At 44.9% G+C, this 10490-nt stretch overlaps 1 protein-coding gene across 1 annotated transcript in view; it reads right to left on the bottom strand.

Moving 5' to 3' along the window:
- CDK13 (cyclin dependent kinase 13) overlaps positions 1-10490 on the bottom strand; it is a 105863-nt gene that overhangs the window by 54319 nt on the left and 41054 nt on the right. The window contains exon 5 of the mRNA XM_019508721.1: positions 10232-10482. Within this exon, the coding sequence (XP_019364266.1) occupies positions 10232-10482 (251 nt within the window). The remainder of the gene's footprint in view (positions 1-10231; positions 10483-10490) is intronic.

Genomic DNA, 10490 nt, shown 5'->3' with positions numbered 1-10490 from the left:
CAGCTGGAGTACTGCGTCCAGTTCTGGGCACCGCACTTCAGGAGGGATGTGGACAGCATTGAGAGGGTCCAAAGGAGGGCCACTCGCATGATCTGGGGACAGCAGGGCAGACTGTATGAGGAGAGGCTACAGAACCTGAACCTGTTCAGCCTTCGCAAGATAAGGCTGAGGGGGAACCTGGTGGCCATTTATAAACTTACTAGGGGGGACCAGCATGGATTGGGAGAGACCTTGTTCCCCCGAGCACCTCCTGGAGTAACAAGGAATAACGGCCATAAGTTGTTAGAGAATAGGTTTAGACTAGACATTAGAAGGCACTACACCTCACAGTCAGGGCAGCTAGGATCTGGGACCAACTTCCAAGGGAAGTGGTGCTGGCTCCTACCTTGGGGGTCTTTAAGAGAAGGCTTGATGTTTACCTAGCTGGGGTCATTTGAACCCAGTTTTCTCTCCTGCCCAGGGCAGGGGGTCGGACTAGAAGATCTACAAGGTCCCTTCCAGCCCTACATCTATGAAGATAGCTAGAAGAACAATAAATTCTCCGTATCCCATTAAAAGCCTCAAATCACAAGAAGCAGTATGATGTGTGGCAGTCAAACTCTACATGCTCAACATCAGGGGTGGGCAATTATTTGGGCCTGAAGACTACATAGGCTGTTTTGGTGAGCTGTTGCAGGCCAGGACAGCACCCCCAACTCCCTCCACACCAACTCACCAAAACTCCCTACGTGGGACAGGACCCCAGGCAGCAGGTCTTCAGGAGCAGGAGGGGTGGGTGAGGCTGGGATCACAAGGAGGGAGTGACAATATGGGCCAGGGCTGGGTTAGAGCCACGATCTGCTGCCTGCATGCCCGTGACAGGAGCAGATTCTGCAGGCAGGGATGTGCAGGGAGCAGATCACAGCTCTGCCCCACCCCAGCCCCACACTGTTACTGCCACATGATCCCAGCCCTGGGCCCGGACACCGCTCCCTGCTCACCCACACACCCTGCCCGTGCAGGTCCCTGGAACTGCGTGTCCAGGGCCAGAATCTTGTGACAGTGACAGCACAGGGTCAGGGCAGAGCTGGAATCCATCCCCGGGCCTTGCTGGAAGGCTGCAGCACCCACAAGGGAAAGAGGCTGCAAGCCTCATGGAGGAATCTTGGGAGCAACTTAGACTCCCTCCTGCCTTCCCTTGCCTGTTGCCTCCCCTGGCCCAGGATGCACAGCCCAGAAGCAGGAAAGGAATAGGGGTGGATCAGAGGCAACTCCCATGCCCTGCTACTTGCAGTGCCCAGGACTGGGCCGGGACCAGGGAAGGTAGATGGTGCTAGGGCACCCCCATTCCATGCCAGGCTGGCACAAGACAGAAGTGCCTCAGCCATTACCAGACAGGACCAAGACCAGGTAAATTTGCTCCAGAGGCCAGATTTGGCCCATGAGCTGTATTTTGCTCACCCCCTCTCTATACCTAGCACTTATTGCTGCTCTGCATGACTGCACTGTTCTACTGGCTGAATCCTTATCTCCAAAGAAAAAAAAAAAGCAACACTTCTTCAAAAGGAAACAGTACTATAATGACTTCTCCCCACTTAAGTATTTTTCAAGTTATTAAAGTATTATTTCACTGGAAAAAAATTGGTCATTTAGTACAGTTTTTATATGGAGGCCTCACAATATTTCAACATTTTCAAATTACAATTCATTGCATTATGCGCAACAGTTAACAGCTGTCAGTAAGGTGTTAAACAGTAACCCAAAACTGGTCTACCAGAATAATCCAGAGTCTAATGTAGAGCTATCTCATGTAATGTTGCCTTTTTTTTTGTACTCCCACTTCCTGTTTTCTTCCTGCTAATGTGCTTCATTTGTTTCTAAATTCTAGAAGGGTAATGTATCATGTTTGTTTTGAGAATTTTCCTGGAGGGAGAAAAACATCGTTCACTCGTACTTCTTGGTCCCACAACAGTTATTCAAAGTCTTCTAAACAGCAGGAATTCGGGAATCAGTTATGCACAAGACAATAAAGTGAATGCATTAGAAACCGTGTAGACATTACACACAAAGCAGTCTCGGGTAACTCAATTCTAAACTCATGATTAAAACTAAGTTAAATTTAAATATTTATGTTGGTTTACTTCATTACATCCAGCCTGAATAATGAAACTGGACAGATCAGCTTCACTTTTGTTTACTTAACATCACCAATTCTCATGGATTAGCAAAATCTACCTCTACAAGAATCTAAAAAAGCAGATTTCATTTCCCACTACAAAGAAAAAGAATAACCACACACAAAATGAAAGTACAATCCCAGATTTCCACACTTGCTTAACTTTACTGAGAGACTTAATGCAATCCACATTGTCAGATTTATTAGTCAGTACTGTATTTGCTTCCTGGTGTGGCAGGAAGTTCTTGTTGCCTCACCCAGACTGTCTCCTGGGTGTCACACTTCCTGGACACAAACTGTTTCCAGGAGCACTTATTCTACATCACACCTGGTTAGGCCCCAGACCCAGCAAAGGGAGTAACAAGATTAATTCTTTGGTGAAAATAGTTCTTTATGTAAACAGTGCCATTTCCATACCACAAGCCCCATCTACATGCTACCAGCAGCTCACCTGCTGCTTCAGGCACAAGCTACAGCACTCAGTCAATACCCACAGCTGAGAGAGGGTTCAGAGAACCCTCTGCCCCTCCAGCGATTTACGTCAGATAGGTAGCAGCCATCTTGGCAGCTGCATGGCATTTATAATGTCTCCAGGCATACTTCTTTTCCAATGATGAAAACAGCTTCCCTGCTTAACAGACACACCTCAATGGTGGGGAGAAACGTGTTGTATGCAAGACGATATGGTTATTTGTTCTTCCACACTGAGAAGTATGAGGGTGGTTTTAAGTTAGCAGGCAAATTTTAAACTGAGTTTATTTCATAACGTAAACCTGATAAAAGGCATAGTTTATTTAGAAGAGTAGTAGTTATTTAAGAAGTAGTTTAAGCAGTAATCATAAATTCTCCTATTGTATTACTATCAGTACACATGCATTAAACTAGGCAGAAAATGGCAACTTTGGTGGAAAAAAGCAGAGAAGAAATATAAATACTTCTATTTTCACAATGCCCCCAGTGCTGTGGTACACGAACACCTTACAAAACTCTAAAAATCAACCCCAGTGAGCAGATTAAAGTGGTCTTTCCTTTTCTCCAGCAAGATACACATTCTCAATAATTTTCCCTACCTGATCATATTTTACTTTCCTCACCATAAAAGTTAAGGTGAAGTACCTTACATTCCCCCCTCCCACTAAATATGCTCAGTGTTTTGAGGTTTTCTTTTTTCATGCTTTGGCTCTCATTTTAATTAATCTTTTTGGGGCTATTACATCCAGTACCGATTTCTCGAGTTATCTTTCTTGTCTTATGAGGAGTAAGCAATGGCTGCAGCACATAATTTACAGTCTGAGCCATCAGAATGTCAACTTTTAAGTAGACAAGATCTGTATGGGGTTTAGATAACTTTTAAGTAGACCAACTTAAACAGTGGGTCTAATAAAAGATATCAGATTTACCCAAAGAACCTTGTCTACCCGTGTCCTTAGACCAACACGGCTACAACCTACACCCCTGTAACTTTTAAGTAGTTCACACTACCCTCTGAATGTGTTACCCACTGCAGTTATTTCCATCATCTCAAATTACTATGAAAGAAATAAGCAAGGGAAAATTATTCAGTTTGTTTACTTAGTGTAATGTGATATGCATGAAAAGTTTTAAAGTATATGGGCTACAAAGGGAAACTAACACACAACTCCAAAATATTTTGAAATCGAAGTGTTTCAGATATTTAGGAAAAAAGAAAGAGGTTTAAAACAAATTACTATAAACAAATTACAAGAAGTAGTCAAAGTAATTTCTATTGTTTTATTTTTAAATTGGCAGTACTCACTAAAAGAGTCCTCCCAAATAAGGGGTGTGGGGGAGCAGCAGGGGAGCAGTAACATCACTCCCCTGCAACCATATTTCCAAATCTATGAAGAGACCTGAACCCTGGATCCTGGCTCAGGCTCCCCATACCAGTGCACAAGGCCAGGAGGGAGCAGCGCCAGGCCCCTGGGGCCCATTCATGGCGTGTGCAGGGTGGGAGGGAGAAGCGCCAGGCCACTGGGGCCCAATCCAGCCCGTGGTTCAGCCCCATGCCACTCATCTGACCTGCAGAGCCAAAAGTTTGAGCACCAATGTCCTAAACTATTAGAAAATAAAAGACCAAACCTAACCAAATATGCTTCTTGACAGGTACACTTCTCTATTTTTGACATGACCAGTTAGCCAAGGTTAGGAGCTCTGAAAGAAAGACGACACTGGTCATGAGCCAGGTAGCTTCTATGCAATTATGTTTGTTGACAACAAATTAGGGTGCTGCCCCACAAACACAAAATGCAGCAAAAAAGAGGACAATCTTCACTCAGAGCTCCAAGCCTCTTTTAGCTAACAATCAGCTCAAAAGCTCTCCCATTTAGCTTTTGCTCCCAGCAGTGCTCATGTACGTGGTGCTTCCCTTGCCCACTCTCAGTTCCTTTGGTATTGTGGGTTCTTTCAGAAACACACGTCTTCAAAATGGCCAGAAGAACCTCTCTGCTCATACGTACTTTGAAAACACCTGTGTTCTGGATGCGGACTTGTGCTCATGTATGGGGTTTAGACTGCTATGGGGTTCCAACGACCTGGGACTCTTCAGTCTGGAAAAAAGAAGGCTCAGGGGGGACTTGGTGGCAGCCTAGAATTATATAAAGAGGGGTAACATCAGGACCTGGGAGAACAGCTGTTCACCAGAGCTCCCCCCCAAGGGATAACAAGGTCAAATGGACATAAACTCCAGGAAGGCCAATTCAGACTAGACGTAAGAAAAAAGGTCTTTACGGTGCCTGTGTCCAGGGTCTGGAACAGACTCCCCTCAGAGGTGGTGCAAGCACCTACTCGGGACTCTTTCTGGATATCTGGATATTTTTCTTGCTGGGATCATGTGACCCCAGCTGACTTCCTGCCTACAGTGGGGGCGGGGGGGCTGGACTCAATGATCTCAAGAGGTCCCTTCCAGCCCCGAATGTCTATGAAACTACCTGCTTGCCTACAGGAGAGAGCTTAATGGCTTCTTGCCACCATGTTACACCCACTCTCAGCAAAGAGATATTGTCATCTCTGTTGGGTCAAATCTGTTTTAGCTTTTGCCAATCATCAAACTAGTGAAACCCTAAACAACCCACCACAGACAGAGATAAGAATATTTATCTTGTTTATGTGCACCAGGATATTTTCCCAAAATAAACCAGTTTGACTCTCTTCCAAATCTTTTGGTAGTTGTTGCTTCTCTGCCAGACTTCCTTTCAACCATCTGGGAGGCTTTATCTCACCGACCCACTGAGGAATGCCTAGTGTTTCTGTGGAATCTGTTACCTGGGACCAGACCTGCCCTTCAATTCAACTGGCACAATTCTTCCAGCCTCAGTTTCCACATCTATCTTAATGGTTTAAGGTGAATCCATATAAATTCTTCTCACAGGAGCCTTACAGACAATTTTGAATTTAGTTACGGGTATCAATTGCATCCCAAACAGCACTTCAGCCATGTCAGTATTGCATCCACCCACATTTATCCAAATTAAGGCTTCTACCCCTTCCTTCTCTGAGAACTGTAACACCATTCTGGGTCCTCCATCTTAAAAGTTTCCCCATAAAATCATGCACCACAGAGTCGTCTCATTTTATCAGAGCCTATGCTCCATTACAAAAGTATGAGCTCTTTCAAGTTTGGATTCTAGGGTTTGCATGAGGCCTACATGGTGCAAACTGATTGGTTCTGCTCCAGGAATGATCTCAAATAGGTTCTTTGGGATTACTAAATCATGACCAAAATACAACCAACGAAAGGGTTCATGAATAATCTCACCAACTACTATCCTAATCTCGTTACTAATTTTTTTTCCCAAAACTAACTAAACAAAACTCTGACACAGTCTGACTAGATGGTTGAAACAGTTCAACACCTAATATAATTTTTGTGGATCCCCACAATCTCCTAGTTGTTGAAACACTCCCAAATTCAAAGTTTGTCTTCATGAGTGTATAAACTAACTGCGGCCCCATCTAGGAAGCCTTGGTTTTCTTTCTCAGTGAAAATTCTTCTCACACGGGTTGCATGCCCAAGGTAAAATACCTCTTTCTGAAACAAAACATTTTTCTTTGACTTCATTTTAGACTAGTAGCCTTAAGCTTTTAACAGTTTGTAAACATATCAGTTCTTGTTCAAAGTCTGAGCATGCATCCCGATACCACTTAGGTAGAACAGGCTGAGGCAGGTCTGCTCCACAATACCCTCTCGTTTAACCTTCAAATATGGCTGACATATTGCACAAGACAAACGCCTTCGCACAAAACTGCCAGAGGCCTTGACCTGCTACAAAAGCTTCTTCCTTCTATGACTGGCAAATGGCAAGGTTTGATACTAAAGGAAACCAGCCCATTTACCTTTTGCTAAATCAGTGTGGTTCAATTTCTATCTTTGCTGGATTGGGATTACTTCTATTCCTAACCAGATAATAGTTGGTATGGCAGTTCCAGAAATTCAGATAGCTTGAATAAATTATAAAACCTTATTCAGATGTCTCATTGAGGAAAATGTTACTATTCACCGAGGATCAGAAGAAATCGCACTTCCCCCACCAATAACCAATGCTACCAAATTGGAAGGGTTCATTACAGCTTTGTGTCCTCCCACTTCCTGCTCCCCTCCCAACTCATATTTTCAAACTAACTCCAGAGCACTGTTCCTGCTTAAACTAAGGGGAGCTTTGCCACTGCCTTAGAAGGGTACACAACAGAACCACCCCCCTTCCTATATAAGTTCATAGCTCTGCAAAAGTGAACTGAATTCTTTTGTTTCTTTTCCTTAGAAGAATCCATGTATTTTCTACTATATAAAAAGTCAGCCAGGCACTTAGACTGCATTTCTGTGCTAACCTGTAGGCTAAGATCTGTTGTCATATTTTTTTAAGCAAGCAGTTTAATAGAAAGAAACATGTGGGTCTGACCTCTACGTAATTTTTGACAGTAAAACAAAACAAACAAGTCAAAGACAACATATGTGTATGGGCTCCTACTACGTTTTCAAAAGATAGGTGAGGTTTAATAGCTACCAAGAACAAAAGATAAAATACTACATAAGGCTTTGTGTTTCCTTCTAGTTGTTGAAGTCTTGAGGAAATCTGTATATAGCTGCAGAGCACTTTTATAGTTTCATAGTTTCTAGGGTTGGAAGGGACCTGAGTAGATCATCTAGTCCGACCCCCTGCCATGGCAGGAAAGAGCACTGGGGTCAAACGACCCCAGTAAGGTGGTCATCCAACCTCCTCTTAAAAACCCCCAGGGTGGGAGCCTGCACCACCTCACTTGGAAGCTGGTTCCAGACCCTAGCCGCCCTGACCGTGAAGTAGCGCCTCCTGATGTCCAACTTAAACCTTCCCTCCGCCAGCTTGTGACCATTGTTCCTGGTCACTCCTTGCGGCGCTCGGGGGAACAGGGACTCCCCCAGCGCCTGCTGATCCCCCCTAACCAGTTTATAACAGGCCACAAGATCCCCCCTCAGCCTTCTCTTTTGAAGGCTGAACAGGTTCAGGTCCCGCAACCTTTCCTCATAGGACCTACCCTGCTGTCCCTTGATCATACGAGTGGCCCTCCTCTGGACCCTCTCGATGCTGTCCACATCCCTCTTAAAGTGCGGCGCCCAGAACTGGACGCAGTACTCCAGCTGCGGCCTGACCAGTGCCGCATAGAGGGGGAGGATCACCTCCTTGGACCTGCTCGAGATGCATCTGTGGATGCACGACAAGGTGCAGTTGGCCTTCCTAGCCGCCTCCCCACATTGCCGACTCATGTTCATCTTGGAGTCAATAATGACTCCCAGATCCTTTTCCACCTCCGTGCTGACAAGAGGGGAGTTCCCCAGCCTGTATGTGTGGTGCCGATTGTTCCTCCCCAGGTGCATCACCTTACACTTGTCTGTGTTAAACCCCATCCTGTTCTCCTCCGCCCATCCTTGTAACCTGTCTAGGTCCAACTGTAGCCTGTTGCTCCCCTCTATTGTGCCCACATCCCCCCACATCTTAGTGTCATCAGCAAACTTGAACAGGGTGCTTTGCACCCCCTCATCCAAATCACTGATGAAGATGTTGAACAGGGCGGGCCCAAGGACCGAGCCCTGTGGGACCCCACTTCCCACGTCCTTCCAGGTCGAGAAGGACCCATCCACTACCACCCTCTGGGTGCGACTCTCTAACCAGTTGGCGACCCATTGGACTGTATGGGTGTCTACGCCACAGTCCCCCAGCTTCCTAATGAGAATGGGGTGAGAGACAGTATCAAAAGCCTTCCTGAAGTCTAGGAAAACTATATCCACTGCCACCCCTGCATCCAATGATTTAGTGACCTGGTCGTAAAAGGCCACCAGGTTGGTCTGACAGGACCTGCCGCTGATGAACCCGTGCTGGTTGCCCCTGAGCATGCAGTTCCCTGCTGGCCCCTCCTGGATGTATGCCAGAATAATTTTCTCGAACAGCTTGCCCAGGATCGAGGTAAGGCTGACTGGCCTGTAGTTCCCCGGGTCCTCTTTCCTCCCCTTTTTGAAGATGGGAACCACGTTGGCCCTCTTCCAGTCCTCCGGCACCTCTCCAGAGCACCACGAGTGTTCATAAAGCCGTGCCAGGGGACTTGCAATGACCCCAGCCAGTTCCTTTAGGACTCTAGGGTGAAGATCATCTGGGCCGGCTGACTTAAAAACGTCCAGCCCCTCCAGAAGCTCCCTAACTAAATCCTCACTCACTCTAGGCCCAGAACTATCCTCATCTCGTTACTGATTTTTTTTTCCCAAAACTAACTAAACTAACTAAACAAAACACTGACACAGTCTGACTAGATGGTTGAAACAGTATTAAATTATCACTGCAACCTGAATGCTGAGAAAATAAAAAGGGATGCTTTCAAATGTTATCCTGATTTTTTTCCACTAATTTTCTGTATCTGATCCTATAAAACTGCAAGCAGGCTGAAAATTCTAACATTAAATCACAGAACTCACAAGAGGGTAATACTGGAATATGTCGTCCAGACCAGATTTCATCAAAAAACCAGGAAGTGTGACAGATTTCAATTCTAATATAGATCACAGTAAGGTTTTTACCTTAAGGCTATAAAACTTCTCAATAAAATCTAGATTCCAGAAGATGTCTGAGATCTACACAGGAATTTCTTCGCTATGAACATGCTATATTTTTGTACAGTAGTATAATGATAGGTAGGGAAGCGAGGCATGAGCCCCAGGCACTGCCTTGAGAGATTGGGAGAGGTGCAGAATGGACCTTGGGTGATGCTTTACTGCTCCCATTCCCATGCATGTTTCCCACAACAGCTCCAGCAGCACAGAATGCAAAGAAATGGCAGTAGTGCACAGTACAGAAGCAGCAGCTAGTGGTTTGCTGCTGCTTGTGGGTAAGTCAGCTCCTTTTTTGCTGCTTTGAACTAATGGGGTTTTGGCCCTTTGACATGCATATCAGTGGCAAAATAAAAGGTGACATCTTCCCTAACAGCAGCAGCGAACCTCTGACCACTTCTCCTACACCGTAGCCTGGCCAGTTACATCTCCGTTTCTGTAGCTCATCTTCACTTCAGAAATGAACTGAAGATGCTTTATATGCAAGTACTTGGAATAATACCAATCCTTGAAAGAGTTAGGCGTTTCATTCATTACACTACTATAGGTGTTAGTGATGTTAATAGCTGTCAGAGGAGAAAGAGCCTGGAATGCAAAACAACAGCAAATAAGTTATAAAGAAACTAGCTTTCAAATAGTTATAAAATATGTATTTAGTACGCTGCTGTTCTGAGATCTCAATTAGCTATTTATACTCTTATAAAAACCACCAACCACCTCTGCTTTTCCATTTGCCCTCCAGCATAGCTTGTATTCACAAATAACTCTTAGAATTAAACCTTTCCCCATCTCAACTCCTTGAGTAAACTAGTTCTCTTACTATTATGCTCAAATCCTGCAAATCACTAATCATCATCATTTTAAATCAAACTCTATGAGAAAACAGAAAGAAACTACCATAAGCTTCATCTAAATGCTGGAATCAGGCCCACAGGAAGGCACAGTCGCACTTGAAAACATGTAGTAAAAAGGTGCATCAAACTTACCTGTCAGTATCTTTGTCTTCAGGCAGCATTGGAGGCAAAGGCAAGGGTGGCAATGTGGAGGTTGGTAGTGCAACATTTCTGTCCTTTTCCTTGGCTACTACACTTGGTGTAGACGGTTTGCTTTTCTCTTTTACAGTGACTGGTTGCTGTTTTACAGCAGTTGGTTTAGTCTCTTTCACTGCCGTAGTTTTCTGCTTGGTGACTTTATCCACAATCAAGTTATTTTCTGCCTTTGTCTCCTGAAGAGTTACCTTTGCTT

Source organism: Gavialis gangeticus, unplaced genomic scaffold (assembly GCF_001723915.1).
Source record: "Gavialis gangeticus isolate Ggan-Ray unplaced genomic scaffold, GavGan_comp1, whole genome shotgun sequence".
Taxonomy (NCBI): domain Eukaryota; kingdom Metazoa; phylum Chordata; order Crocodylia; family Gavialidae; genus Gavialis; species Gavialis gangeticus.
This window is presented reverse-complemented; position numbering and strand designations above follow the sequence as displayed.